The sequence below is a fragment of the Drosophila elegans genome, unplaced genomic scaffold (genome assembly GCF_018152505.1).
Source record: "Drosophila elegans isolate 14027-0461.03 unplaced genomic scaffold, ASM1815250v1 contig_149, whole genome shotgun sequence".
Lineage (NCBI taxonomy): Eukaryota > Metazoa > Arthropoda > Insecta > Diptera > Drosophilidae > Drosophila > Drosophila elegans.
Window position 1 is genome coordinate 2,727,035 of NW_024545513.1, and position 27,331 is coordinate 2,754,365.

The 27,331-nt window shown below is 46.2% G+C and overlaps 5 protein-coding genes across 5 annotated transcripts in view; 2 read left to right on the plus strand and 3 right to left on the minus strand.

Annotated features, from left to right (window-relative positions):
• The first annotated feature begins 134 nt into the window (after positions 1–134).
• Positions 135–3,591, plus strand: LOC108137322 (HEAT repeat-containing protein 6). The gene has a single exon (XM_017258949.2). The coding sequence runs from the start codon at positions 210–212 to the stop codon at positions 3,426–3,428; it is 3,219 nt and encodes a 1,072-aa protein (XP_017114438.1). The 5' UTR covers positions 135–209; the 3' UTR covers positions 3,429–3,591.
• Positions 3,592–5,098: 1,507 nt separating this feature from the next.
• On the minus strand, positions 5,099–12,369 carry LOC108137317 (retinoblastoma family protein). The gene is made up of 8 exons (XM_017258943.2): positions 11,601–12,369; positions 10,506–10,645; positions 10,253–10,441; positions 9,437–9,791; positions 9,039–9,370; positions 7,230–7,965; positions 6,278–6,658; positions 5,099–5,852 (listed from the first exon to the last, which is right to left on the minus strand). The coding sequence occupies exons 1-8, from the start codon at positions 11,787–11,789 to the stop codon at positions 5,604–5,606; spliced, it is 2,571 nt and encodes an 856-aa protein (XP_017114432.1). The 5' UTR covers positions 11,790–12,369; the 3' UTR covers positions 5,099–5,603.
• A 439-nt stretch (positions 12,370–12,808) lies between these two features.
• Positions 12,809–14,056, minus strand: LOC108137254 (protein enabled homolog). The gene is made up of 2 exons (XM_017258837.2): positions 13,043–14,056; positions 12,809–12,979 (listed from the first exon to the last, which is right to left on the minus strand). Exons 1-2 carry the CDS (start codon positions 13,915–13,917, stop codon positions 12,898–12,900), a joined length of 957 nt encoding a protein of 318 aa, XP_017114326.1. The 5' UTR covers positions 13,918–14,056; the 3' UTR covers positions 12,809–12,897.
• Positions 14,057–15,534: 1,478 nt separating this feature from the next.
• LOC108137260 (vesicle-trafficking protein SEC22b) lies at positions 15,535–18,560 on the plus strand. Its single transcript, XM_017258855.2, has 5 exons — positions 15,535–15,752; positions 15,856–16,056; positions 16,140–16,249; positions 17,129–17,430; positions 17,800–18,560. Exons 2-5 carry the CDS (start codon positions 15,982–15,984, stop codon positions 17,946–17,948), a joined length of 636 nt encoding a protein of 211 aa, XP_017114344.1. The 5' UTR covers positions 15,535–15,752; positions 15,856–15,981; the 3' UTR covers positions 17,949–18,560.
• Positions 18,561–18,633: 73 nt separating this feature from the next.
• LOC108137258 (uncharacterized protein CG43867) overlaps positions 18,634–27,331 on the minus strand; it is a 114,745-nt gene continuing 106,047 nt past the window's right edge. The window contains 9 exon segments of the mRNA XM_017258842.2: positions 18,634–21,603; positions 22,275–22,616; positions 22,879–22,974; positions 24,210–24,419; positions 24,486–24,598; positions 24,672–24,954; positions 25,021–25,443; positions 25,735–26,135; positions 26,719–27,330. Of these exon segments, the coding sequence (XP_017114331.2) occupies positions 20,311–21,603; positions 22,275–22,616; positions 22,879–22,974; positions 24,210–24,419; positions 24,486–24,598; positions 24,672–24,954; positions 25,021–25,443; positions 25,735–26,135; positions 26,719–27,330 (3,773 nt within the window). The 3' untranslated portion in view covers positions 18,634–20,310.

A 27,331-nucleotide genomic window follows, 5' to 3' on the forward strand; every position in this document is an offset into this window, starting at 1 on the left:
CTATTATTTCATATTATCGAATTGGCATTTGTTCACATTTAAAAAGTACACAAATGCGGCAAGGGAATCAGGCTATTAGAATGATTCAAAATATCGATGTTCAGCACAAATAAACGATAGGTTCGATGTTTTACCATCTCTTATTTACAGTTGGCCGCACGGAATCTGGCCACACTGCTTTTGAACGAAATTGAAATAAATTCCAGGACATGGAGATGCACGACGCCCTTTTGAAGGCGGAATCGTGTGCGGATCAGGATGAGGCAAAGCGCCAGGAGCATCTGCAGCTCATCCGGGAGCTGCACCACCAGCAGGGCGTTCCCGTGGGCGTGGCGGCCGAGCGTCTGCAGCAGCTGTTCGCGGAGGTGCAAGCGAGAGGGCACCACGACCTGTTGCGGCTGTGGCAGCTGTGGCTGAGCGAGCTAGTCCTGGCCAGGCGGATCATCCTGGTGAGGTCACACCTCCTGGCGGGCGATCTACTGGCCGGCGGGCAGCAGAGGCCGCCGAATGCGGCCATCCAACTGCTGCTGGCTCTGCTGAAAACGACGCCCAAGGAGAAACTGGTGGATTTCTGGCCCATGTTGAGCGCATTTCCCCATCCTAAGGAGGTGGACGCAGCCCTGCTGCTCCTGCACTGCCAGGAGCTGGTGCTGGCCGAGCTGCCGGCGGAGGAGTCACCTGCGGAGGAGGCCGGCCTCAGCCGCAACCTGGCCAACTCGCTGATCCACATGCATTTCGAAAGCTCCTGGATGACAGTTCCCGGCGAGAAGGAGGTTGAGCAGCTGGCCCTGCTGCTGGCGCACAGCTTGCAGCTGCTCCAAAAGCTGGTGGCCCGACAGCAGCCGGACTATGCGACGGAACGGGTGCCCGAGCTGATGGGCCTGGTCCAGTGCTACCTGCAGTATGGAGAAATGGAAAAGGGAGCGCCTCCCAAGCCACGCAAGTTGCCGCCCGCTCAGCAGTCCGCCGCCTATGGCCAGGAGCTCGAGGAGCCGGAGCAGCAGCAGCCCGGCCAGAAGTCCGGCTCCGGCGGCCGCAAGAACAAGGTGCGCAAGATGCGTTCGCTGGCCAAGCAGCGCAACCAGGCGGCAATCAGTGAGCCCCTGGAGGCGGGGGCCTCCCATTCCCGGGAGCGCCTGCTGCTTGTGGGCAACCAGGACTACGGCTGCCTCACAGGCGACTCGGGCGAATATGGCCAGCCCTCCGATACGGACCAGCCTCCGGCCGGCATCAAGCATCTCCGCCAGCTGCAGGCCAAGGTGAGGATATCCGCCCTGCACCTGCTGGCATCCCTGACCAACCAGCTGCCGCGCCGCTCGCTGTACGGCTACTGGCACGTCCTCTTTCCCGACGGCGACTCGGGCGGCAGTCGCCACCTGCTCCTGCTCGGCCAGAGGGACACCAATGCGCGCTGCCGTGCGCTGGCCCTGCAGCTGGGAGCCCAGCTGCTGTACGGCTCCAAGGGATTCCTGAGCCAGGCCTGCTCGCGCGGACCCAGCAATTTCACGCCCTTCGCCGTCAGCCTGGCCAGCTCCGTGCTGGCCGCCTACCGCACCCTGAGCGCCATCCTGGAGCGGGAGTACGCGCCGCCCGTGCTGACGCAGTGCCTCAAGTGCCTGGCCGTTCTGGTGCAGGCCACGCCCTTCGACCAGCTGGAAATGGGCTTCGTCTACGAGTTTGTGGGCCACGTCAAGAAGCTGGCCAAGAGTGCCCATCCCCCGGTGGCCGTGACCGCGCTCCTGGTCATGGAGATGCTGGTGGGCACGGCCAAGCTCACGCCGGAGATAGCCAGCTCGGTGGGATTGGCCCCGAGTGAGAGGAACCTTCAGTTGGACGAGAAAACTGTTGAGGAGGACTTTCAGGAGCTGTGCGACTCGGATGCAGAGGTGGAACTGGAGGAGGAGGAGCAGGAGCAGAAGGAGGAGGTGCAACCGGCGCAACAGAAAGCAATGAACCCCAGCAAACTGATAGTGCCACCAGTGTCCATTCCGCGCAACTCGTGGCTGCTGAGGCAGGTACTCCGCTATCTGGAGGGCCTGGGCACTCCGCTCAGCCTGCGCGTGGAGTGCTACCAGGTGCTCCAGGCCATGGCCACGCACATTGGCCTGCTGCGCGGCCACCAGGCGCGTTTGGCCCGGGTGATCGCCGCCGGACTGCGTGATCCGGCCGCCGATGTGCGGCTCTATGCCGCCCGTTGCCTGGACGCGGTCGGCTACCAGCTGGGCAGGCTGCCGCTGCCGGAGCCGGCGGAACGGGAGCTCCAGGTGTCCTTCTGGCTGTGCCTGCTGCCCGAGATCTATGGAGCCTACGACAACGCGGCCAGCTCTCCGCTGAAGTGCGCCCTCTGCAATGCCCTGTCCAACATGGGTGCGTTCAGCTTCGAGCGACTGTCAGATGGCCAGAGGAGCGCGCTACTGGCCTTCCTCAGCGGCTGCGCCAGCGACGACCAGGAGGAGACGCTGGTCCGGGGAGCAGCGCTGCGGGCCATGGCCGTCTACGTGCTGCATCCCTCGCTGAGGGCCGACCTGGGCTTCGTGGAGAATGCAGCGGAGCTGACGCTGCGCCTCATTGGCGATGCCCAGCTGCTGGTGCGGATCAAGGCCGCCTGGGCGCTGGGCAACATCAGCGATGCCCTGGTGGCCGTGGCCATGCCCAGCCAGACGCAGAGGATATCCGCCGAACTGCTGGGGCGCCTCATCCAGGCGGCCACCAAGAGCTGCGGCGACCACGACAAGGTGCGTGCCAATGCGGTGCGTGCACTGGGCAATCTCCTGCAGATCCTGCAGCTCCAGCAGATCCAGCAGCTCCAGAACGCTGAGCAGATGCAGCTGGCCATGGCCAAGTTGCTGGACTGCGTGCGCTGCTCGGGCAATGCCAAGGTGAAGTGGAACGCCTGCCATGCCATCGGGAATCTGGTGCGGCACAGGGCCTTCTTTGCCAGCGGCCAACTGGCCGACACACTGTTTCCCGCCCTCAATGAGCTGATTGTGCGGCATGCCAACTTCAAGGTGCGCACCAATGCCGCCGGCGTGCTGCGCCAGGTGGAGCAGCGTCAGGATCTGGGCGCCCACTTCGCGCTGGTGTGGCGCTCGCTGCTGGAGGCCCTGGAGCGCTCCAATGCGCTGGACAGCTACGAGGAGTACAACCACCGGGATGCGCTGCAGCAGCAGCTCTGCCTGGCCATGGCCCACCTGCTGGCGCTGGCCCGCGGCTCGGATCTGCCGGCGATGCGCGAGGCGCTGGAGGAGGATCGCCTGGATGGGGTGCGGGCCACCTGGCGGCGCGTCGCATTCCGCATCGTTCCCGAGCAGTCGGCACCGCTCTTCACCTGCAGTCCCCTGCTGGAGCAGCGCCTCCAGGCGGAGGTGACCACTGCACAGCGCAGCGCCCTGGCCTTCATCGCGAGCACACTGCGGCTGGATCCGTAGGATCATCCCTGGGTCAGGCCGGGATCACATGTACCAAGAAAGGAAACGAACTTCGAAAAAATCAGCTATGTATGCATGTATAACACCAGTGCATAGGCGTATGTGTTAAAAATCAAAGAATCACAAATTTCTAAAAATATAAAGAAGGTTTCTTTAAAAACAACAATGCTGAAATTTTTGTATAATTTATTTATTATTTTATTTATTCATTAATATTTATTGTACCCTTGATCTAAAACGATCAGCTGATTAGTTAAATTAACGCTTCTTTAGAGATGGTCGCGTCTACTTATTTTCAGCACTCCCCAAGCATTTACAAGTGATTAATTGTTTTTTTCGTGCCAATCGTGTTAAATTCGTGACACGCACAAAGAAACAACGTTGTTGCCCATCTCTAGGCAGAGCCTGGCATCGATGCAACGGTTATTTTCCAGCCAGCTAGTTTCCTATTGGGGCAACATGCTTATGGCGGCCATTTTGAAAAACACAACCGCAATTTGAGGCTGCCCACAATTACTAGCTACTAACTTGCTACGGATTATGTTGGCCTGGTGTTTGAAATCCAGAAAGATTTAAATTTTTGATCGAGAAACGTAAATTTTGGTGATGTATTTTGTAAATGCACTGATCATTTTTGATTTTACACACCAGGCGAACAGAAACCATGCTTAGGTTGCCAACGAGTAATTTTTTCATTTTATAAGGGATGGGCGCGTGCAAGTTTATTTCATTAATCCAACAACAAATATAAGGGGCTTTCGTGAGTGGCGTGTCAAATTCGTGACACGCACAAAGAAACCATGCGTTTGTCCATCTCTAGGCTGCGCTTTACTTAGATGCAACGGTTGTTTTCCAGGGATCTCTTTTTCGATTGGTCAATCGCTGAGGGGAAATATGCGAATGATGGCCATTTTAAAAACATCCGTTATATGAGGCTGCCTAAAAATTATACGCTGTTACTTCCTACGGATTATGTGCGCCTGCAGAACCTCTGTGGTCACCTGCTGGAATTCATGTTTGCCTGGTGAAAGAAATCGGAAAAAGTCCGACGTTTTGGTAAATTTGGGCCCGCTCGTGCCCATTTTATCGGTCAATTTTCGATATTTCGCGTTTTCAAGTACCAGGCGAACAGAAATTTCAGTAGGCAGTTGCAAGGTCAATGAGCGCAATGATCGGCTGTCCAAAAGTATGCAACAAATTTCTGGAAAGGGATGCGCACGTTGTTTTGGCCAAAACGCGAGGATAACGTGGCCGTAGTATGGAGTGTCGTACCTCGTTAAACTCGTAGAAAAATTCCCCATCGATTGGCATACAAACCTGAAAGTTTTTTTTCCAATCTAAAAATCACAAAATTAAGTGATGATATGTTTCGGACTGCTGAGGACATAAGGACCTTTAACTTAATCGGCAAGGAAGGGAATTTAAAGAAAAAAACTATTTCCTTGTAAAGGTACCAATTAAACAAATTGTAAAAATATGTTAACCTTTAAAATGCAGTCGAACATAAACGACAACTCGTTTTAGCAACACAATTTTATGCTGTACCCCTTATGAAAATTCCAAAAACCCTTTTGCATCAACATTTCATTTAACTTTATATATATATACAGAGGTCATAAATATGGGGTTTAAAATGTTCTCCCCGGATGCAGAAATCAATACAATGAATATCAATTTTTATAAAGTGTATTTTGTATACATGTGTGTATATGTGGATTGCCTTAGTTGATTTGTTAGTGGCCGCAGTCCACCCAGATCCATCCGGATCCCCTCCAGCTTTGGCGATGGACCCAGAAGGAACTGCGACCGATGGATGTGGGTGGTGTGTGCAGGTATTTACTAAAATTACTTTCAAGTATTGTTTGTGTTTACATATATTGTAGGGTTAGGCTGGTTAGCATACATGAATTATATGGTTGGCGTTGAGCAAACTATAAAAGAGATGCGTATAAATTGGCTGTGGGGTGGTGTTTTGTTTGGGTTTTAAATTAAAATGTCAAACTAAAAGAGTTAATAAAAAAAAAACAATCATAAAATAGTCGAGCGTGCGCCGTAGAAGCAAGCGTGTAGAAAGATTGGCCGCCGGCGCCGGATTTTTGTAGTTATAGTTTTTCCTTTTGTTTTAGTTCTTGTTGTAATAACCTTAAGTCTAAGCTGCCCCCAGTAGCCCCATGTCTATGTCTCGTGTTCTCCTCCTGCGCCACCGCCTCCCTGGCCGCCTCCTGCTCCTTCCGCTGGCAAAGTGGTACGCTGCTGCTGCAGCTGCTCGGCGGACTGCAGTTCCCGGTCGTCCATCACAGCCTTGAGGTGCGGCGGCAGCTCCCGCAGGCGCTTGATCTCCACGATGCCACCCAATCCGGGCTCGTCGCCGAAGCTCAGCATCCGCTTGCCGCCGCGCACCTTCTCGTTCATCAGCTGCAGGTCCTGTGGAAAAAGCATAGGAATGAAATCAAGTGCTAGTTTTATATAAGGAGTTTTACTCGCACCCTTTAGATATTGGCGCAAAATAAATGTAATTAATATCTAAACAATTTTAAATGAAAGATGTTGAAAACCTATAGCGATTTTAAACAAAAACAGAAATGGCTTATATTAATATTAAATGTTTAAAAACCTTTTCTGGTTAATAATCGTTATAAGCTTACAACATCTTGCTAAGCAATGCAAAGAACTTCATTTTACTATCAAATAATGAGCTGGTAAGTTGACTATATCTTATTAGAAAATGAATTTCCCATTTTCCATATTACATAAAAGCAAAAATAGAACTAATAATAGCCAGAACTATAACCTTCTAAATTCCTGATCCTGATTCACCCCCCTCAAAAGTCACCAAAAGTTATACAAACCTTGGCAGGGCTGTGGTAGAAGCGGTAAACCATCTGGTTGGGCGACTGCTGGATCTCGTTTTTGGGCATCTGCGAGACGAAGAGCGAGTGGTTCTGGGTGACCTTCTTGGGTTGGGCGGCCCGCTCCTTGGGATGTGGCGAGAGCAGAAGATCGGAGGTGCGGCCACTCACGTCCGGCGTTACGTTCAGATAGTCGATGGCAAACTGCCGGATCATCGGCACATACTTGTTGTTGTAGAAGTGGATTATGTCCTTCACCTTCGGCTGGCCGTCGTCATTGATGCCGATGAACACCTCGCGGTAGACGCTGTTCACCGCCTGCGGTTGGTTGCGGTACGCCCGCATAATGTCACTGAACTTGGGATCCTCCATCCGCTTTACCTGCGCAAGAGCAATCGAGAATTAACCGGTTGTGTGGATAGTAGGGTTCTTAAACTAGGTCAATCATTGGTTTAACATGAGGGAATATGTATCACAAATTCCATCCATCGTTATATGTTTATCCAATCCCAACAAGAATAACATTCAATCAAATATCTCACTCTTACACAAGTCAAACATAATCTATAAAATAAAATAAATGCAACTAGAACAATTACTTAAATTACTAACATTAAAAAAAGAAAAAACAAGAAGCAAATAAATTTAAAATTAAACCAAATGACTTTCTAAAAATCTTAGTATGCACAAACTCTTATAAAAGTGATAACTTTTAATAGCTATATCCTAGCTGACTTCGAATATGGCGGCTATATATAGTTGTCTCCTTGCGCTCATCGAACAGCATTATGTAATGTCGCGATTTGAACAGAGACAAAAACATAGTGCTGTTGCTGCGGTGTACTCACTCTAATTTAGATATATATTGCACACATGATATTTTGATCGAGGCTTAGGGCATTAGATAACATTGATAATGCATCGCAGAGTGATGCCCACATGCTGTACTCACCCTAATGTAGATATATATTGCACACATGATATTTTGATCGAGGTGGCGGTCCTTCATGAGGTCCGTCTCGTGGGTGATCGAGTGCTCGAAGATGTGCCAGATGCACTCGGGCGTCTTCTCGCAGAGGCCCAGCTCGGAGCAGAGCTTCTGGATGCGCAGCCAGCCGAGCAGGTAGACCTTGCGTAGGAAGATCTGGAGGGCGCCGGCGGAGCGGTCGCGGTTCACCACCAGCGAGGTGGGCAGCGGCAGCGAGGCGGAGGCGATCATGTCCCAGACGGGCGAGTCGCGCGACCAGGCCAAACGCTCCAGACACGTCTCCTCGATGGCGTTGAGGTGCTTGATCAGCGAGCGATTGAGGCAGCGCTCGTGCGAGCCGTGCCGCACCACGATCTCGATGATCTTCTGGAACTCGAACGGACTAATACTGAAACAGTCGAGCACCCACGGGAACTTGAGCTCCGTCTTGTAGGCCTCCAGCACCAGCTCCACGCAGCAGGCCATCAGCGTGATGTTGAAGATGTCCAGCGAGATCTTCTGCACCAGCAGCCGTTTGAGATCGATGTCCGGCTTGTTCCGGATCTCCGCCTGCAGGATCTGGTCGAGCAGGTAGAAGTAGAAGGACTTGGCCAGCCGGAAGCGGCTCTTCGCCTCCGTCGACGGATAGTTGGCAAGGAATTTCTGCTTGATCTCCTCGATGATGTTCAGCAGCTTGGCGATCACCTCCTCGCCAGCCTGCCTACAGATCGGAAAGCAAAAGAAAAACGAACCATTGTATAAGATTAGATTGGATATGCGATACAATTATTGTAATTTTTCGTGACTAACGCATTAAATAACAAGTGCTAGGATGTCAAATAAATAAATTAATAATAGAAAAAAATGTGCTATGGTTACAAGATCAGTAATTAAAATCCTAAGTACCCAAACTTAACATATTTTCAAGTTCATTTTACAGGCACTTTCTAAACAAAAAAAATATATACCTTAAAGTTTGACTTATTGACGTTAATCTTTGGCTTAAACTCTGCATATACTCCAGTTTATTTTACAGGCATCATCTTAGCAAAGTATTCATTATTTTTCACATATTTACATAAATTTTTAAGGTTTAAGCTGTCCAAAAAACAATTTTTTGAAAAACATTGGGTTTCTGGCTAAAAGCAAACACTAGAATTCATTTCACTCTCACAATCTAAGTTTCACTCCGTTACATAAATCTATCGCAAAGAAATACGGCACTTGTTTATTTTAAATATATAAAATAAAAGGTGGTTTAACTTTCCATATGATCAGATTCGTTGGAAAAGACATTTGCTAACGCAAAATTACCGAAAAGTGCACCGATCTATACTCAAGTCAACTGTAGACTGAACAATGCAAGGGAGATTGAACGAAGATTATCGAAGAAATATTAAAACTAACTTATAAACAAGAAAGGAAGCAAACTTCGGCAAGCCGAAGTTCATATACCCTTGCAGCTATTGCATAATTTAAATATTCTTTATAAAACGTTAAAATTATGATTTACTTGCTTTTACTAATGTCGAAGAAACGGACGGACAGACAGACGGACATGGCTAGATCGACTCTCCTAGTGACGCTGATCAAGAATACATATACTTTATAGGGTCGGAAATGCGTTGCCAACTTCAGACTGAAATTCTAATACCCCCCTACAAGGGTATAACAATGGCCTTTGTTTACACCTTTTCGCCAATGACTTGTTTATGCAGATATGGGGGGAGGGGATCGAGTTTCTATTAGTAACCGAGTAACCGAGCGAGTACCCAAGGAGTGCATAACGCTTACTTGACAAAGTCCGTGGGCTCTGTGATGCGGCCGAAGGAAATGAGCTGCTTCACGTTGTTGGTGGCGTTGCGGACGGGCTCGAATTTGTCGCCAGCCATCGCCGGCTGGGCGGGAAGGTCCTGTTTGCGGGTGAGCGGCGTGACCGGCGGCCGCAGGGCCTGATCGTTGAGCCCCGTGTGATCGCCGGCATCGTAGGCACTCAGGATGCGCTCGTCGAACTCGCCCACACTCAGCACATACTGCTCGTAGCTGATGTTCAGCGACTTGAGGTTCCGCTCGCAGTTCTCGTTGGTCAGCAGGCCCAGCATGGTGTCCTTGTTGCCATAGATGGTCTGATGAGGGTAATGTTATAGAGGGTTGTTATAGGTGGGGTTTTTGGAGAGCAAACAAACACCCACCGAAGTCTGAAAGAAGCTAGACATGATCTCGCGAAAGGTGGTGGCCTTCATGGCCTTGGCCTCCTCCGTCATGTCGCAGAAGTTGGCCAGGATGCAGTGCTGCTTGTGACGGAAGTCCAGCTCCGTCCAGTTGCTCGGCAGGCCCTCGAACTTGGGGTTGATGAGATCGGTGCGCTTCTCGGCCAGCACATTGTTGTATATCAGATCGATGCAGCAGATCATCAGGTTGAACGAGGTGACCAGGTCCACGGTGTTGCTTGGCTTCTGGTTCTTGGCGCACAAGAACAAACGCCAGCAGATGTCATCCAGCTTGATGTAGGAGCACTTGCCATGCGCATGGTTGCCATGCAGGGAGCTGCAGATATTCAAATTTCAGTTTAGATTCATACAACATGCCACCCAGTGTGGAAATAAGTACTTAGGTAAGGTAAAAGGTACACAATTTGTTATATATCTAGCCAAGGTAAAAGGTACAAAAAGTGTAAAAAAAAACATTTTTGTATACAATCTTTTTTTTTTTTTTTAAGTTTTGTTCTTAACGAAGTACAATATCTTGCATGTGCGGTGGAGTTAACTTTTCTTTAGTTTGCAGTGAATCGCAGTAATACAAAATTAAATTATTCGAAAACAAAATTTAATAAAAATATTTCAGTACCTAAATACCTTTTACAACAAATTTTGAAGATAAATAAAAATCTTCACCTAGGTAAGGATAAAGGTAGCCTCATATTTGTTTACATAGGTAAAACTAGGTAAAAAGTGTACCTAGGTACAAGTATCTAGGTACACTCCAACACTGAATGCCATGATACTTACATATACTTGGAGTGCTTCTTCTCGTTGGGCGGACACGAGAAGATCTTGTCGAAAATGGTGCGGAAACGCTTGTACAGAGTGAATGTGATGCTGAACTTGCGATCCAGGACCTCGATCTCGTTGACGAACTCCTGCGGCAGGTTGGCCATGTCGCACCACTGCTTGATCTTGGTCTTGAAGTCGTAGATGCTGTTGGCATAGGTTTTGGGTTAGTGATATAGTTGGGCTAGGAAACTACTAGACAAAAACCCACCTCATCTGGCAGCAGCGCAGCAGATTATTTAAAGACACACAGTTGCCCCTGACCACCGCATCCTGGCCAATCACTGTGGGCGTGCTGGATCTTCGGCAGGCGGCATACAAGGCGCAGCACAGCCAGTGGATGGACTCGCCCTGTGGACAAGAAGTAGATTTTAGTTTGGGATCAGTTTAAGACGAATTGTGACTAGTGCTAAAATCATAAGCTTCTTAGCTTGCCGCGCTAGGCTTTTAACTATTTATAAATAACTTTTAATAAATATTTCTTTATAAATAAATGAATGCATAACACCTTAAGAATCCAAACGTAGCTAAATTCACTTAAGTATGCCTTTTGATAAACCTGTTTATGCTTTATTTTATGAAGTCGTATTTTTAAAGTCGCCCATTATAAGTTCAAAACTACTGCATGGATCGTTTTTAAATTTAAAAAACTATTTTGATGATTTTTTAAAAAGTTAATTAAAGTTTTTTTACTCATGCGACTATAACAAAAATAAATTATTTTATAAAACGAATATATCTCAATTATTATGCTTATTTGTTTAAAACAAATGAAGTTTTAATTTTTTTATAATTATTGTATTATCCCGACAATTAAGATTATGTCTTTATGCTATTGTTGTCCGATTTTTGGGAATTCAAAACCGTAATTCTGTAATATTCAAATCACTACTATAAATTATAAATTAAAAAAAAAAACTGCGCAGTTTGAATTTTATATAATATAATTAAAACCGTAATTGTGAAATATTTACACCATTGTTATCGCATTTGATATAAATTAAATAGCTGCGCAGTTATATTTTTTTCAATTTTCTTTTTTCTGAATTTTCCTATAAAAGATATATGATATAGTCGTCCGATCTGCCCCGTTCGTATTTATATACCAACTGCAATGGAAAGAAAACTTTAACTCTATATACATAACTAACTGATTAGTTTGCGAAGAAACAGACGGACGGGAATGGCTAGATCAAGAATATATATATATACTTTATGGATAGCTTCACTTCTGACGATATCTCCAAGTAGATATAGTGTACTACACTCCAGTTAACCATACAAACACCCCTTCTTAGAAACTCACCTCCAAGGAGCACCTTTGGGAGACCTGCTCGTACATTTTGTAGCCCTGCTGCTCCGTCTGGCGATCCATGTTGAGCTCCCGGCAGAGATTCGTGTACTTGGCCTTCATCTCCTGGATTTGGTCATCGCTGCTGGCCACCGATCCGCTGACCACCTCGGCGCCCAGCTCCTGCGGCTCGGGCTCGCTCATCCTGTGATTCTGTGATCCTCTGTTGCTGCGGATGTGCCTGCGGATGTGAATGCTCCTGCAGATGCGGATGTTCCAGCCGCTGCTTCCGTCAGCAGCCTGGAATTGTAATTAGGAAGAGAATGTGTGTGTGGAAGGCGGCGACGGTGGCGGGGGGTTGGAAAGCCCAAAAGTGGGGTTGCTCCTCCTGCTGCTCCTGCTGCTCTACTCGTGCGTGTATGCTCTTCACCAGTGACTTTTCCTAGTGGCCACCGGTTTGTTTAGCTTTTCCCGCTTCGCTCCTCACGGACATGTAACTTTTTAGCGCCGCACTGTGTACTTTTATTCCATTTCTCGCCATAGAAAAAGGCGGGAAAGCGGCGAGGGTTGCCAGTCGGGTCGCCACAGCGGGAGTTTTTCCCGCGAACTTGCAGCTTTGCGGTGCGTTTTGGAGGCGCCCAATATTTCCACCACACTTGCTCGCACTCTCGCACCAATAATAAACACTTTTCACGGCCCTGATTTTCGCGGCAATCAATCGGCAAATTGCGATTTCCCCTCGACGTGTTCCTATTCTCATGGACGGTCTGGCAGCGCTGCAGCACCCACCCAGCTGAGGGCCAGTGTTGGACAGCGTCGGCCTGGGGGTGTCGATTGTTATCGGTTATCTGCAATCGATAACTGCTAATTTAAATACTTTCATAATTTAAAAAAGTAAATTAATATTCAAAAATATATAAAATATAAAACATTCATACATTCTTAAAAAGTTGTATAATAAAAAGTCATTAAACTTTAGAAAAAAATATTATGCTTATTTTTCGCTTCCTCACCCTTAATAAACTATCTAGTTTTCTTGTTTTTCTGCATTTAAAAGCATATTTTGAAGAAAAAACTTCGCCACAGGCTGAAATTTCAACTAAAAGTGAATGAAAATTACGTTTTTTGGTATGTTGTTAGCCTATGACTAATTCCATTATATATTTAGGAGCACAAAATAATGTTATATAATACAATAAAATAAAATTAAGGAGGCAATGGGGATGGACTAATAGCTTGGAAGCCTCCTTCGGAAGATGTTCTTTTCTTTTGGTTAGTGAAATCCGCATGTATCTCGCCAGGATGGCCATCATCATTCCCGCCAATCTCCGATGACTTGGGAGGAGGGCACCAGTTCGAAGCGGGCATGGGCCAGATGCGGAGGCACACCGAATCTGGTGGGGATTTCAGAAGAATCAGTGACCAGTTGTCAGGGAGCAGCTACCATTTATGCTTACCTGGGGCGGAAGAAGGGAGCTGGAGCCTTGGAAATGGGCATGGGACTGGGAATGGAAATGGAGGATGGAGGAGATACTGCAACCGCTTTGGGCCTGACTTCCGGCTTCACCTGTTGCCGAACTGGAGCAGTGCCCGCATCCACGCTGTCCAGGGTGTTTCTCACCACGAACTGCTGTCTGGGCTGGGATTGGGATTGGGATTGGGTCCTGGGCATGGCCATGAAGCGAAAGAGGTGGGGCGAGGCATCGTCATGTGGTCCATTGTCGGAGGCCAGGTCATCTCCTCCTCCCCCGGCATCATCTGTTCCAGCTGCAGCACCACCACCAGTTCCACCAGCTCCAGCATCTCCAGGCGGAGTGAACACGGCTGCCAGGCGTATAGGCAGAAAAGCTGGTAGCCTAGCGGTTATTTGAGCTCCAGAGGGAATAACTGGAGCAGGCATGGGTATAGAAATGGGTATGGGCATGGGAATGGGAATGGGGCGAGGTGGAGAAGGTGGAGGAGGAGGTGGTGGCGGTGGCCTCCTCGTCGTGGACTCTGCCGGCTGGGCAGTCGTCTTTTCCTGCTCCTGCTCCTGTTCCTGCTCCACCTCCTTCCAAGCCTCCAGCAAAGTGAGCAGCTCATCCTTGGTCATGTGGCCCAGGCCAACGGGGTTGTAGGCCCACTGGCCCACTCCATAGCCACCACCCACGCTATTCCAGCCCAGTGGCGGCAGTTGCTCCAGCGGATGCTCCTCGAACAGGGATCTCGGATCTCGACGCGCGAGGAGCAGCTGCTGGCTGCTGGCTAGCCTGGCTAGCAGGAGCGGCAGCAGGAGCGGCAGCAGGAGGCGGAGGCCCAAAAGCGTCGCACGAATTGACCCGCAACCGACCATAACTGACTTTGGTTTGTGGAGCACTTGGGCGGAGCGACTGGCTTTTATATCGTTTATATGCCTTATGTATGTCTCACACCTCCGCCTCCAAAACGGAAAAAGGAAGGAGTCCAAATTCAGTTAAACGGAAGCAGACGCATTTCGAGCCGGGTGAACCAATACACAGAGAGAAAAAATGGTTAACTTAAATGCTTAATTTTTGCCAAACGCAAACAAATTTTGCGTACAATCTTTTATTTTCGTCAAAAGATGCTTAAAAAAACATTCATTGGATTCATTCGTTAAATGCTGTTTAAAAATATGAACTTTAAGAGCCAGATAAACAAAATAAATAAAAATTTAAGAAATAAAAAAAAAAATTCATTAAATTTACAAAAAAAAAAAAAAAAAAAAACCAAAGGGATAGGAATGTTTAAAAATTATACTTTTAAACTTTTTTCAGATACAAAAAAATAAATAGAATACATACAGCTAAAAGCCAAAATAGTTATGACTGTCATCCCTTTCTATACCTTTAGTTATACCTCTATGCTCACAGTCCGTAAATAAATAAAAAACAAATTAGTTTTTGCAGTGTACCTGCTGCGATGGTCACTCTAAACGCACACGCATTGGAAGTACAAGTACCCACAGGTACAGGTAATTGAATTGCCTAGCCTGAAAGTCCCTGCTTCAAGTCCGGTTTTCTAGCTCCAACCACTTTTTCTTTCGGGCCAAAAACTGGGATGTAGATGTGGCTTTGGACGTGGACTAACTATAACTATGGATGCTCACCGCGGGCGAAACCTGTTGGGCCCACTTTTGGGCGGTCCGCTGTCGAGGAAGCATCTGAGCAATGCGTTCGCTTCGAGCGCACTGCCTCCATCCGCGCCAGCGGATTCGGAGCGGGTTGCATAAGCGTCTGGAGCATACGCATGCCGAAATAGGTGCGGGATGCCAGGCAATCCGATTTATGTTGGTGAATAACTCAAATAGCAAACAGGAATGGGCACTTGACAGCAACGCTGATTTATTTTCAATGAGTTCAAGGTACAATTTTCAGGTCACACAAACGAGGATTTTTAGAAATTCAAGCCACAAACTTTTATGGTTATGCCCTTTAAAAATGGATATCTGTCAGAAAAATTATGGACTTAAAAGTGCTAGTTTTAAGTTTTTAGAGAAATTTTTGAAAAAAATATAAATAGCAAATTATTTCCTTAAAATGTCAAGAAAAACTCGAAGTTACAAAATAACAAATAAGCGCAGATATTTTGAAATTTCATTTAACAAAACATTTAACGGTATGCCACTTAAAAATTAGATTTCTTTGAGAAAAGTAATAAGCTTAAAAGTGCCTGTTTCAGGTTTCTGCAAAGATAAATTTTGAAAAATTAAAACGATGTGACCTATCATTACAAAATTCAAGCTAACTCTAAAAAAAAGTATTGTAAGAGGTATCTGATTTAAAGGGGTAAAAATATTGATATATTGCTTATACATTTTTTTAAAACGCATAACGAATAATTTTGCGAAACCGATAGTATCGAGAAAAACATAAACTTTGCCGCAGTTGTAGCAATTAGGGTGACCGTCTGCGCTATACTTTCGATAGTTTTTGGTATATTTCCGCGGTCACACCGGTGACGTGGTTTGGTTACAACAAACGAATCGCATCCCAGAAACCCCCAAATCCGCCCGTTGCAACTTGCTTTTCACCGCAAGCGATGCCCCATTGAACCAATTTGAGGCACAGACCCATTGACCACTTGGAAGTCCGGGGATTTCTGGATCGAAATAGAAATCGGAATCGGAGGAGCACTGCAGGCAGGATCAGCTGAGTTGTGAAAACGAAAGTAAGGAAGATTGAAACTGGGACGCCCTGACTCAAACTTCAACTATTCAACCATTGGACCTGGAATTGGACTGTATTGGATTAAACTGGAATGTATTGTATAGGTTGAAAGTAGAGCCACATCAGAAATAAGTAGCCAACGGGGAGATAAGTGGCTAGGCAAAGTGCAGCCGTGGCCAAAGTGACAGCGAACCACCAATCCCACAGAGAATCATAACCAGGATCCAAGCATGGCACTGCTGACCATGATAGCCAGGGTCATCGATGGCCTCCCTCTGGTGGGCACCATGCAGGATGACGAGCAGGTAGCGTAATCACTTCCACCACTTTCTAACCCGTTCCGCTTCTGCTTCCGCAACTCACGGCACACACACACTTTCACTTTCAGAGCGGACGCAGCATACTGGACTACCAAAACCAGGCCAAGATGCTCTTCCGCAAGCTGGGCACCCACTCGCCAGCCAGGAGCAGCATCGAGACAGGACCCTACCTATTCCAGTGAGTAACGTAGTCCAAGGAGGCGCCTCCATAAAGAGAATGCCCATTACTTATCATGGGAGCCAGTCTTCTAGAGAATCAATCGTTCAATAATCCCTAGATAAACCATTTCATGGGCATATTGTAAAGACTATTAGCTTAATTTATAAACTTTAGAAATTAAGTTGAAAGAACCAAGATTAGATGATGCAATGTGCAGGCCAACTAAGGTATTACCATTCGTATTCCTTAGTCACTCCCAAAAATAACCATTGTATTGGACATCAGTAAAGATTATTAACCATATCTATTAACCCTTTAAATTAAATTAAAAGAGCCAAGATTAGAAGATGCAATCTGTACTTATAGGGAATTCGTTCAACAATACTCAGTAACCTTTAGAAAACCCATAGTATTGACAATCAGTAAAGACTTTTAGAAAGATTTATCAATGTAATTTATAAAAGAAACCAATATTATATGATGCAATTTGCGGCCCAATTATCAGAATTACATTTTTAAAAATTTTAGATGATGCAATGTGCATTCCAATCAGCAGACTCCTTAGAAAACCCATTGTATTGTCAATCAGCAAAGTTGAATAGCAATGTTTATCAAAGTTGTATAGAAAGAGGAACAAAGACTATAAAATGCAATGTACATAATCCCCTTTTTATGGAGGAACTTGCTCAACAATACTTAGCAATTTCTAAGAAAACTTATTGTATTGGCAATCAGCAGAAATCTAAAAAGAAAAAAAGTACAAGCTGATGCAATGTACAACTCAACTGACAGAAAAAATACGTAATAACTTTTGATAGTTGAGATGTTGAATTAAGTGATGAAATTAATTACATGTAAATTCGATTTTTATTTACTTACATCATCTTTTTCCCGCAGCTACCTAATCGAGAACGACGTGTGCTACCTGGTGATGGTGGACAAGATGTACTCGAAGCGACTGGCCTTCAATTATCTGGAGGACCTGGCCCAGGAGTTCCATGCCAACTACGGCCGGCGGGTCAACTCGGTGACGCGGCCATACGCATTCATCGAGTTCGACGTGTACATACAGAAGGCGAAAAAGCAGTTGACCGACCGCAGGCGCAACATCAGCAGCATCAACACACAGCTGCAGGATGTGCAGCGGATCATGGTCCAGAACATTGATGATGTGCTCCAACGTGGCACAGTACTGGCAGGTAACTATCACGCCAAAAAAAGTACTCCAAAACTGTCTGTAGTCAGAAAGAGGGTGTGGACCATAACCATTTTAAGCTAAAACGGTTTAGGATAGAGCATCAAATAATATATAAAGAATCATCCTTTAGACTATCTATACTCAAAAGTTCTAGCTCTATTTGCTTTGCTGTACTGATTTACTTTCCTAACTGAGAAAAAGGTAGACCATATCAAATTTACAAATTCTTTTCAAAGTTTTGAGCTATGAAGGGGTAGGATTACCATCAAATAAGATAATGATATTTATTTACTCAAAAAGATACCTTTAAACTTTGATATATATAAAAGGAATAACTCTTTTTATCTTATAAAATTCTTCCCTCTTTCAGAACTCGACACCAAGACCCAGAACCTGTCGATGATGTCGCAAAAGTACAAGAAAGACGCCAAACTTCTGAACCGCAAGTCCATGTACGTGAAGGCGGCGGCCGTGGGCATCATATTCCTAGTGTTCATCCTGTACTTTTGGGTTCTGTAATATTCGTGATGAGCAGCTCCAGATCAGATCCGATTAGACCAGCCCAGCCCAGCCGTGTGTCTTGGCCCTTTGGCCACTTGGAGCGGTGCGTTCTCTGCTGTCGTGTTCGAGCGTCAAAGACGCAAGGTCAAAAAAAGACACTTAGATTACGCCAAGTACACCTGTACACCTGTTCCCAAGAATACACACACACACACACACTATACCCACTCCAAACTGAAAAAAAAACGAACCGCTTCCGAGGCTTTTGTTTAACTTATTATTTGAACTTACCTTCTTTTTGCTTTCTTTACGGTCTTATATTCCATTAACTTATAACTTTACGCTCCCTTTGTTATTTGATTGTCATTCAACGCTGACCTTTGACCTTTGTAAATTAAAAAAGCTGATATGATCCGCGCGCGTGTGTGTGTGTATAAATGTCTAGTTTGTAGATGGAATCGCATACTGATTGCAGAGCGAATCCGGCCGGGGTAATTGATATAAACTGAAAAAAGAAAAAAAAAAAGCAGAGCAAGGAAAACGAAAAGAAATGAAACGATAACAGTTTTAGGCAATTTATATATGTATAAAATTAAGGAAAATAAATCAATTTACATTGTTTAATAAAAAGACAAAACTGTGTGTATGCTAGCTACAATACCCAAAACCCGAAAGATGAAAGATTCAAAACAACGACGGTGCCTTTTTTTTTTTGGTTTAGTTTTTAATCGTTAATTTTCCATTATATATATTTCGTTTCACTGGATTGTGATGTTGTGATACATTCGCCTATATAGTTTATATTCGCTTGCAAGCCTTCTTGTTTTTTCGATTCTTCCCAATGAGATTCTCGATTCTATCCGTTTTCGTTGCGTCGTCTCTCGTCGCACATATAAATTTGTAATATCAAATCTTTACAAATAGGAAAAAAATGCGCTGTTACCATTTACACTGCTATATCGTTAATTTGGTGTGTATAATTTCTTTTAAATATCGAATCCGAATACAATCTATATATATATATATCTATGTATATATGAATGCGTGTGTGTGTGTGAAGAAGGGGGTGATTAAAAAAAATTGGGTTATAAATTATCAAGACGAGATTGAATTTGTTGACTAATTGATTTGTGTATAAGATTTCTGTTATACATCTGTTATACATTTAGACACTGAACAGGCTAAAAAAATGCATTATAAAACAAAAAAAAATCTATAAAATTGCTGAAACCATAGGAATCGGGGGGCGTACCTATTAAATATCATCATGATGTACTATAGATGGGGATGCTTGGTTGATGCTTGAAAAATCCTTTACAAAATATTTTTTTTGTTTCCTCAATTGGTTGGTTTTCAGCTAATGCTAGAATGCTAGTTCGCTTGTTTTGCGTGTTTTTTGGCTTCGTTTTCTTTTCTTTTTTTGTATTTCTCGTTCTGGCTCCGACATCTACAAATTCAAAAGGCAGTTTCGCGCATGGAGGGACAATTACAAATTGAGATTCATTACAAAGCATCGAAGAGCGAGAATACTCGAATAAATATCATTTCTACAGGTTGTGTGTTGTTTGCTTGTTTGCTGGTTAAAAGTAACAAAAAAAAATATAATAATAATAAGACAAGAACAATCTAAACTTTGAGATTCAAGTTCAGTATAGTTTCTTCACATACCTTATAAATTTCGGGGTACGCTGGACTTAGGACTATTCAAAAAAATTAAATATATAATATATATATATGTATATATATGCGGCTTGCTGCTGCTGTTTACAATTAAGTTTTAGAGTACGAGTACCGTTTGTTAGCTTAGGAAAGAACTGTAGTGAGTGGTGCGCAAGGAGAATAAGGTCCATCCCAGGCCGCTTAAGCTAAGTCGACTCCACTATCCATCTATCCAACTATCCATTTATCCAACTATCTTCTGCAACGTTCTATCTTTATATGTTTCTATCTTTAGGTGTATATTTGTAGCCACTAGGCTGGTGCATATGTATCGTTTAGTCGTATATGTCTGGTGTTTAGCTGCGTGATCCTCGTTTATGTACAATGTGTGTGATCTTTCAGCAGGGATAAGCTTCTTCTTTTTCTTTACTTCTTTCTGCGATCCTCTTTTCTGTTATCCTTTATATATTCTTTCACACAATATCTTTCCTTTTGAGATTCTCTCTACTTTTCGGTATCTATGGCTGATGTTGCTGGTGTTATCCTTTAGGATACCACCTTCCATTAGTGTTTCCTTCCTCTATTATATCTCCTTTCGAGATCCGAGCGAACTCTTCCCCTACTTAATTCGCTCCTCAGCCCTATATATCCTTCATATCCGTCCAGGAATCACCTTTCTATACGCCGTTTATCTTCCCTGTCTGAGATCCTTCTCTCTCTCCTACTTAATCCTCTGATGATCCGGCGTGCTCTTCAGTATATCCGGCTGATGGTGCTGCTGCTGCTGGTGGTGATGATGATGCTGCTGCTGATGGTGACCCGAGCTCAAGGTGCCGGGGTGACTTCCTCCTCCTCCGCCACCTAATCCTCCTAGTCCTCCTCCGCCGTGATGAGAGCTGCTCAGTGTGTGCGAGTGGTTCGAGTTGAGCGTGTGCGTGGCATGCGAATTGAGCGTGTTGTGAGCCGTGGTGGTGGCATTCGTGGAGAAGCCGGTGGCCACCGCCGAGCCGCCACCAACACCACCGCCCAAGGTCGGACGCTGAGAGGCACGCAGCGAACGATGCGAACCATTCCGGGTGAGGGAGTTCATCTGCGGAGTGCCCGGCACCGTGTGACCCAAAGCATTCATGTAGTCCGCAATAAGCAAAGTGATCTCCAAGATCTTGGGCTTACTCATGGCAAACAGCAGCTTCTGCTCACTGTCATCGTGCGAGACCACAAGCATGAAGTCATCCTGGCAGCCGCCAAAGGTCATCACCGAGCTGTAGGGATACCTGGCTACCGGCGCCATCGTGGACAGCTCGAGCACGTTGAGGGCATCCTCGGCAACGGCCAGCCAAGCCACCGGAGTATTGGTGTCCGGACTTTGGCGCGGCTTCGCCTGGAACAGGCATGCGCCGAAATACGGCCACTTGCGGCAGCAGGTGAGGTAAATGCGCACACAGTCCAGCGTGGAGCGACCCTTCAGCAGCATCCACTTGGACACGAGCAGTTCCTGGACATCCTTCAGCTGGTCGGCACCCAGGGCATCCCGATACCGATACGGATAGAATTTGTCCAGACCTTTCAGGCCCACGCCCACGTCGCGAGACTTCTCCAGCGAGTAGTCGCCCATGTCGATCTGCGACATCAGCGAGGCCAACTCCAACGCCAGTTCCCTGGACAGAGGGAATCGGCCTTGGACAATCTGTGAGTTGGTCTGGTAGCACAGCAGCAGGCGCTCCTTGTCCGTTTCGCACTTGATCGTGTGCTTCCAGTACAAGCGATTCTTGTAGCTCAGCTGAATGACGCGTGAGTTTTCGAACTTTCCTGATCCCTTCTCACGCAGCGCCGTCTCCCACTTGCTGATCACGTCGCACAGCTTGGCCAGCGGCTCCAGATAGTGCTCCAGATCCTTCTCGATCGGATCGTCGCTGAACAGGCAGAACCCGTTGGTGGCATCCCGCGTGCCCAACTCGTGGGCCAAAGTGGCCTGGAACTCCTCAATGGTTGTGGAGCCATCAAAAGAAACCACCTGTGGGTTGGGACAAAGTTTGGGGTGAGCAACTGAATGGAACTGATGGGTAGAGCTTTGCTTTCCATTCTTTGCTTTGACTGTGCTGCTGTGAGAGTTTCGAAAGCAGCAGCCAACTTTTACTGTTGCTGCGAAAGCAATAACTGTGCAATATAAACGAAAGCAGTAGTAACATTTCTGATTTTGCTGTGCGATTTCGAAAGCAACAGTCGACTAGTGCACTAATGCTGCAAAAGCAATTTTACACAAACATACAATTTCGAAGTAATGCTAACATATGTTACCAAATTCTTTTCGGAATGCTTATAAAATTCAAAGCAAATGTAACACGAAAGCAATGTTTTCCTTTGCTTTTGGTAATTCAAAATGCTGCTAATGTAGCTTCGCTTTCAAAAGTCGATGCAAAAGCAAAATCAAATGAAATGCTTTCACAGCAGTTTCCAAATGGCTGACAGCCACAAAAAAGCAAGGTTTTGCTTTGCTTTTGGGAGTTCAAAATGCTGTTATTGTATCTTTGTGGCTTTTACACTTTAGAAAAATGGAAGGAGAAGCGAATGTTTTGCTTTCACAGCAGCAGCCTGACATTTTACAACAAAGCAAAGTTAATACTTTATTATTTCCTATATACTGTTATTGCTTTGCTTTCATTTCAAACCCTTCCAAAAACTCACCTGGTAGGTGCTGTTCATCATGTGCACGGGAATCGCATGCGGCAGCGAGTGGTGATAAGGATTCTTCAGCAGGATGGACAGCACCTCCATCCGCGAGGGCTTCGTCTCACGGCCCCCGTTCTTCAGGGTCCGCTCCAGAGCACGCTCACAGTAGGCGGCATACTTGCCCGTCTCCGTCTTGGTATCCGCGTTCCGGGACAAATGAAGCTTGAGGTACCACAGGAGGCGACTCGAGCGCGGTATAAATAGGGAAACGGCCAGGGCCAGGAGCTGCCAGCCCTGGACAAAGCTGTAGGCGGGCGGGTTGCTCTTGCAGTCGATTATGGGCGTGGCAGGAGGAGCCTATATTGATTGGGATCGGTCAGAGGTCAGTTCGGATATGATACGATAACAGGGAGTTGTTAAGAGATATAGTTAGTAGAAGTGAGGTTAGGAGAGTTTCAACTACTACGTGACTACGGAAATCGAACGCAACTGTACAACAACAACGATTGTTACAGTACAGTACAGTACAGTACAGAAAATTAGAGTGGTTGAGTGGTAGTTTTTGGTATTGTAGTATTGTAAAGTGGTTTATAGAGAGACCATAAATTTCCCCGCATACCTGTATGGAGGTGGGCGAACTGCCGTTGGCTTGGGCATGGCCCGCCTGTTGGGTATCACAGGTGAACAGGCTTTGGGTGGCGCACAACAGTAGTTGCTGTAAATTTCGGTGTCGGTCGTTCGTACAGTGTTGGAAAACATTTGGTTTTCGATTCGATTTCGGTTTCGGTTCGGTTCGGTTACAACGAAACACATTCAACGGAAACGCAACGTTCGAAACGCAACGCAAGCAACAAAATGATGGAGAAAAGAAGAAGAAGCCAGAGAACATTTTCGGATCAATTTTTCACTCATCTTTGATTAGCGGTGTGAATTTTATTTGTTTGGTAGTTGATGTTGTTTTCTGTTGGCAGTGTTGTGTAACGTTAAGCGCTTCAAAATGTTCGTTCAAAAAAGCGTGATGCGAAGGATAACGATACAAAGGTAAAGACAAAGAGCACATTCAAAGCGAATTATAATGATATATGTATGAAAGCAGCAAACCATTAAATCTCTAGAAACGTTAAACAAATATAAACACAAGAGACCTTTATTTGCCAACGCTAATTGCTGATCAGAAAACGTAAAATATATATATTGAGCGTTAAAAGTATGCAGCTGCTGCTTAATTGAGTGTTATGTTTGATCAGTGGTTAGGTGATTTTTGTGGTTCAGTGGTTTTTCTTTTGGTATTGTAAAATTTACAGCAAATACTTTACACAATGAGCTGTTTGCTTGTCTTTCGCTTTTGATGATAAGTATATAGAGATACACATAGAGTTATACAGTAATGTATTGAAAGCTATATGTACATACAGAAACATTTCTGACAGTTATGGGGGAAATTTGTTGTCTGTTCGCTACTAAAAAAACAACAACTAAAAATCGAACAAATGTATACAAAAATATTCAATTATCGATCATTTATGCTAAGATAAGGTTATGTTAGGTTAGCATGCACTTCTAAATGATACTGTTATTTGATAGTGTTCGGTATATATGTTTTTTATATGATATTGAGTTAGATTAGTTTTGATATTTCGTATAAAGCGTTCGTAAGCTTGTTCTTTTAAGCAAAGCTCTTTTTGGCTGGTAATGATTGCAAAGAAAATAATACCTATTTGAGGCATGGGTGGTGACTGTACCTTCGGCACAGTATCGCCACCATCTGCGAGCTTTTCTCTCTTTCTTGGGCTGTTATTTGCAAGTTGTTAGTGAGGATTTGGGGGGAGGAAAGTTCTACACCAAAGAAACAAGGACATTCAACTAAACATTTCCAGGGGGATGCAGGTTCAGGGAAGGAGGATTGATTTTTTTGGGGGACATAAGAAGCTTTGCAACTGAAAAACTTACGCGCGTTTGCTTGCCCAGCTTCTTGTTTACCTGGACGCCGACACTGAGCTTCTGGCCCATGTGCCGGGAGGTCTGCTTAATGAGGATACAGATCATCTCCGTTTGCAACTCGGGCATATCCAAAGCATGCTGCAGAGCGTTCTGGGCGAGCACCACGTGGTAATCGATGCCGGGCTGATTGACGGCCACCGACATGAACAGTTGAATGCTCTGGGGATGGCAAAAGATTCTATAGAAGGTGTCTCTCTTTTTTGAGGAATGCCAAAGCCCACTCACCTTGAAGAGCTTAATAGCCTCCGGTTGCATGGTTTCCGTATGCATGGAGGAAAGCGGGGCGGTTATGGTGTCTTTGGTGTGCAGTAGAATGGGATGGCGCCACAGGACGCAGTCTGCAAATGAGGTGGGTAAGGTATTAAGGTATTAAATATGTAATTGGTTACTTTCGCAAGCAAGATGACTCACTGGGATCGCCATCGGTCTCCATGAGCTTCTGGACGAGCTGTTCGTACTGTGTGCCAGCACTTGGACCGCCGCCAGAAACGACGGTCAGGTGATAAAGCCAGTTATCCCGCTCCGGTTTGCCCGACAGGATCAGGTAGGTTGGTCCCTGGTGCGCCGGATAGATGGCAACGGTGAGTCTAGCCTGATCCTGGGCGGCATCTTCTCGCTCCTCGGAATCCGAATCGGAAACGTGTTCCACCTCCTCGACTCGGGCATCACGCATATTGATCTGGCCCAGGGGGTTCTTTAAGGCGAGGGTTATACGGTTAATACGCTTCCATCGCAGTCGAATTCCATTCTCTTCACTTACCGTCTCAGCCGGGGCCTTAAAGTACAGGAACATCTTGCCCAACAGCACGCACCAGCACTTCTTGGGATGGCCGTTCTTCACCTTGGTCACCCAGCCCTGCACCGTGGGTTTCTGGTCGTCGCGACTCAGCAGCAGCTTGGTGGCATTCCTCCGCTGCACATTCTGCAGCACCCGGATCCAATCGTCCATGGTGGCATGTGAGTCTGCCGTGAGGTAGTATACCTTCTTGCCCGTGTCTATCTCGAAAGTGGAGGCACCCTCCGCCCGGTTAATGCGACATGCCTCGTCCAGTTGGATCTGGCCCTGGGGCTTTCGCTGCACATCATGCTGGCTCTTCCAGTAGTTGAGGGATCCGTTCTTCAGAACGAACCAGCGCTTGCGCCAAGTCTTCAACTTGCCACCCAGCTTAGCCAGGTGACCCATCTAAAACAAAAAAAGAAAAGGGTTTGAAACGCGAATTTACATGGTTCTTAAGGATCTTCAAGCAGGGTTTCAAAAACAGTTTGTTTCAAAATTATCTTGAAACAACAGTGTTCTGCTTCTGCTTTCGTTGATAGCAACAGCACAGTTATTGCTTTTGCAGCAATTGCAAGAGTCGGCTGTTGCTTCTGAAGCTCACTCAACTAATTTAGAAACATTGCTTTTGCTTTGCTTTCACAGCAATAGCACAAAGCAAAAAGTGTTAAGCTTTGAGTGCATATTCATCTAACTCACCTTCTCAAGCGACTCAATCTTCTTGCTAGGCGAGTCCACGTAGGACTGCCGCATCAGCAGCGATGGCATCGAAGCGTCCATGCACGTGGACTCCGATACTGCGTCGGGGGGCAGGGCGTAGTCGTCCGAGAGGCCTGATTCAAAGGAGAGATCTGAAATTACTGTGCCACGCATGTGCTGGAGGGGGGAGGGGGCGTTGGCGGGGACGTGGGGGCGTGGCAGCGTTATCTGCCCACTTGAAGGCACCAGCGTGTAGGCCCCAAACTGGTGGTTATGATTGTGGTGGTGGTGGTGGTTGGGCAAAGTGTGGTTATGGTGTTGGTGGTGCGATTGCGATTGCGGTTGGAGAAGCTGGTTGATGTGGCTGCTGTGTGTGGTGGATGTGCGTGATTGGAGGTGGACTGCGGTGGATGGGTTAAAGGTTAATGGCGGTTATTTGGTTATTCGGTCGGCGATGGTTGATTGATGGGCAAAAGTGGTTAGAATCGCAAGTTGTTAGATCACACAATTAGTTTCTTTTCACACTTCGTTAGTTTAGTCTTCTAGGCAAACTCTAGACGGGATTTGGGATGCGGGAGAGACCAATGGGAATAGCTTTTGATAAACAAAAAAAAAGAAGAGCAATCCATAGTGGTCGGGACTTCAAAGTAATACTTAGGTTGGAAGTCTAACGGAGTAACTAATAATGCTAAGGTTTCGGTTCTGGGATTTCGAAACTAGGAGCTAGAAAGTAAAAAATGTTGTGGATTTTGGGATTTAGAAACTAGGAGCTAGGAGCTAGGAACTAGGAAGTAAGCAACTAGGATCTCAAAGGTATCAAGTGTTAGTTGGTGTATAGAGGGCTTAGAGTTAGTTATTTATTTGCGTGTAACCCTTTGAAGGGCAACATACTAATCGGGGCTACGCTACGCCAGGATGGGTTTTCACCAGAGAGGGTTTTACAGGGCACTATAAGTTAGATGATCACTATCCATGGGTACATACCACGCGCCTTGGCGTTCTTGGGACTCTCCGAACCACTTCGCTTGGCCGGACTCAAGCTCGATGAGGTCTTCAGGCTCTTCGAGGGACTCGAGGCACTGCCGGATGTGGAGGTCTCCGTGTTGTCCGTGCTCGAGGAGTTGTGCGAGTGGTGGGTGAGCATCACGGCATGGTCCTCACCGTCACTGGAATCGTCGCTCGAATCGCCCGTAAATGGCATCGAGCGGATCTGTGAGGCTCTACCCTTGACGGTGGCGTAGACGGGCACGGATATATCACAGAATCCGCCGCTGGCGGTTTGTTGTTGCCTCGATGGCGGCAGCGGTGTGCCGGGAGTGCTGCCTAGGGTTCCACCGGCCCCGACATGTCCATCTCCAGCAGTGCCAGTACCAGTACCAGATCCATGGCTATGACCATGTCGTCGGCCATTGGAGAGATTGGTGCCAGTTCCAGTTCCAGTTCCAGTTCCCATTCCTATGCCCTCTTGAATATCTGGTTCTACATGGCTGGACGCACTCTCGCCTGTACTCGTTGTTCCCGCCAGTCCATCGTTGGCCACCTGATAGATCTTGGCCTCCCAGCTGGGAAATCGATGCAGGGGCGGTGTGGGGGGCGT

What these genes read in the sequence shown, in the direction of transcription:
- LOC108137260 (XM_017258855.2), top strand. Translation starts at nt 15,982, where the DNA reads ATGGCACTGCTGACCATGATAGCCAGGGTCATCGATGGCCTCCCTCTG. An exon ending in CCATGCAGGATGACGAGCAG is followed by an intron (nt 16,057 to 16,139) that starts GTAGCGTAATCA and finishes TTTCACTTTCAG; the next exon opens with AGCGGACGCAGCATACTGGA. An exon ending in ACGTGGCACAGTACTGGCAG is followed by an intron (nt 17,431 to 17,799) that starts GTAACTATCACG and finishes TCCCTCTTTCAG; the next exon opens with AACTCGACACCAAGACCCAG.
- LOC108137322 (XM_017258949.2), top strand. Translation starts at nt 210, where the DNA reads ATGGAGATGCACGACGCCCTTTTGAAGGCGGAATCGTGTGCGGATCAG.
- LOC108137317 (XM_017258943.2), bottom strand. Translation starts at nt 11,789, where the DNA reads ATGAGCGAGCCCGAGCCGCAGGAGCTGGGCGCCGAGGTGGTCAGCGGA. An exon ending in CCCAAAGGTGCTCCTTGGAG is followed by an intron (nt 10,646 to 11,600) that starts GTGAGTTTCTAA and finishes TCTTGTCCACAG; the next exon opens with GGCGAGTCCATCCACTGGCT. An exon ending in GAGCCCACGGACTTTGTCAA is followed by an intron (nt 7,966 to 9,038) that starts GTAAGCGTTATG and finishes TCCGATCTGTAG; the next exon opens with GCAGGCTGGCGAGGAGGTGA.
- LOC108137254 (XM_017258837.2), bottom strand. Translation starts at nt 13,917, where the DNA reads ATGGTCGGTTGCGGGTCAATTCGTGCGACGCTTTTGGGCCTCCGCCTC. An exon ending in GCTCCCTTCTTCCGCCCCAG is followed by an intron (nt 12,980 to 13,042) that starts GTAAGCATAAAT and finishes AATCCCCACCAG; the next exon opens with ATTCGGTGTGCCTCCGCATC.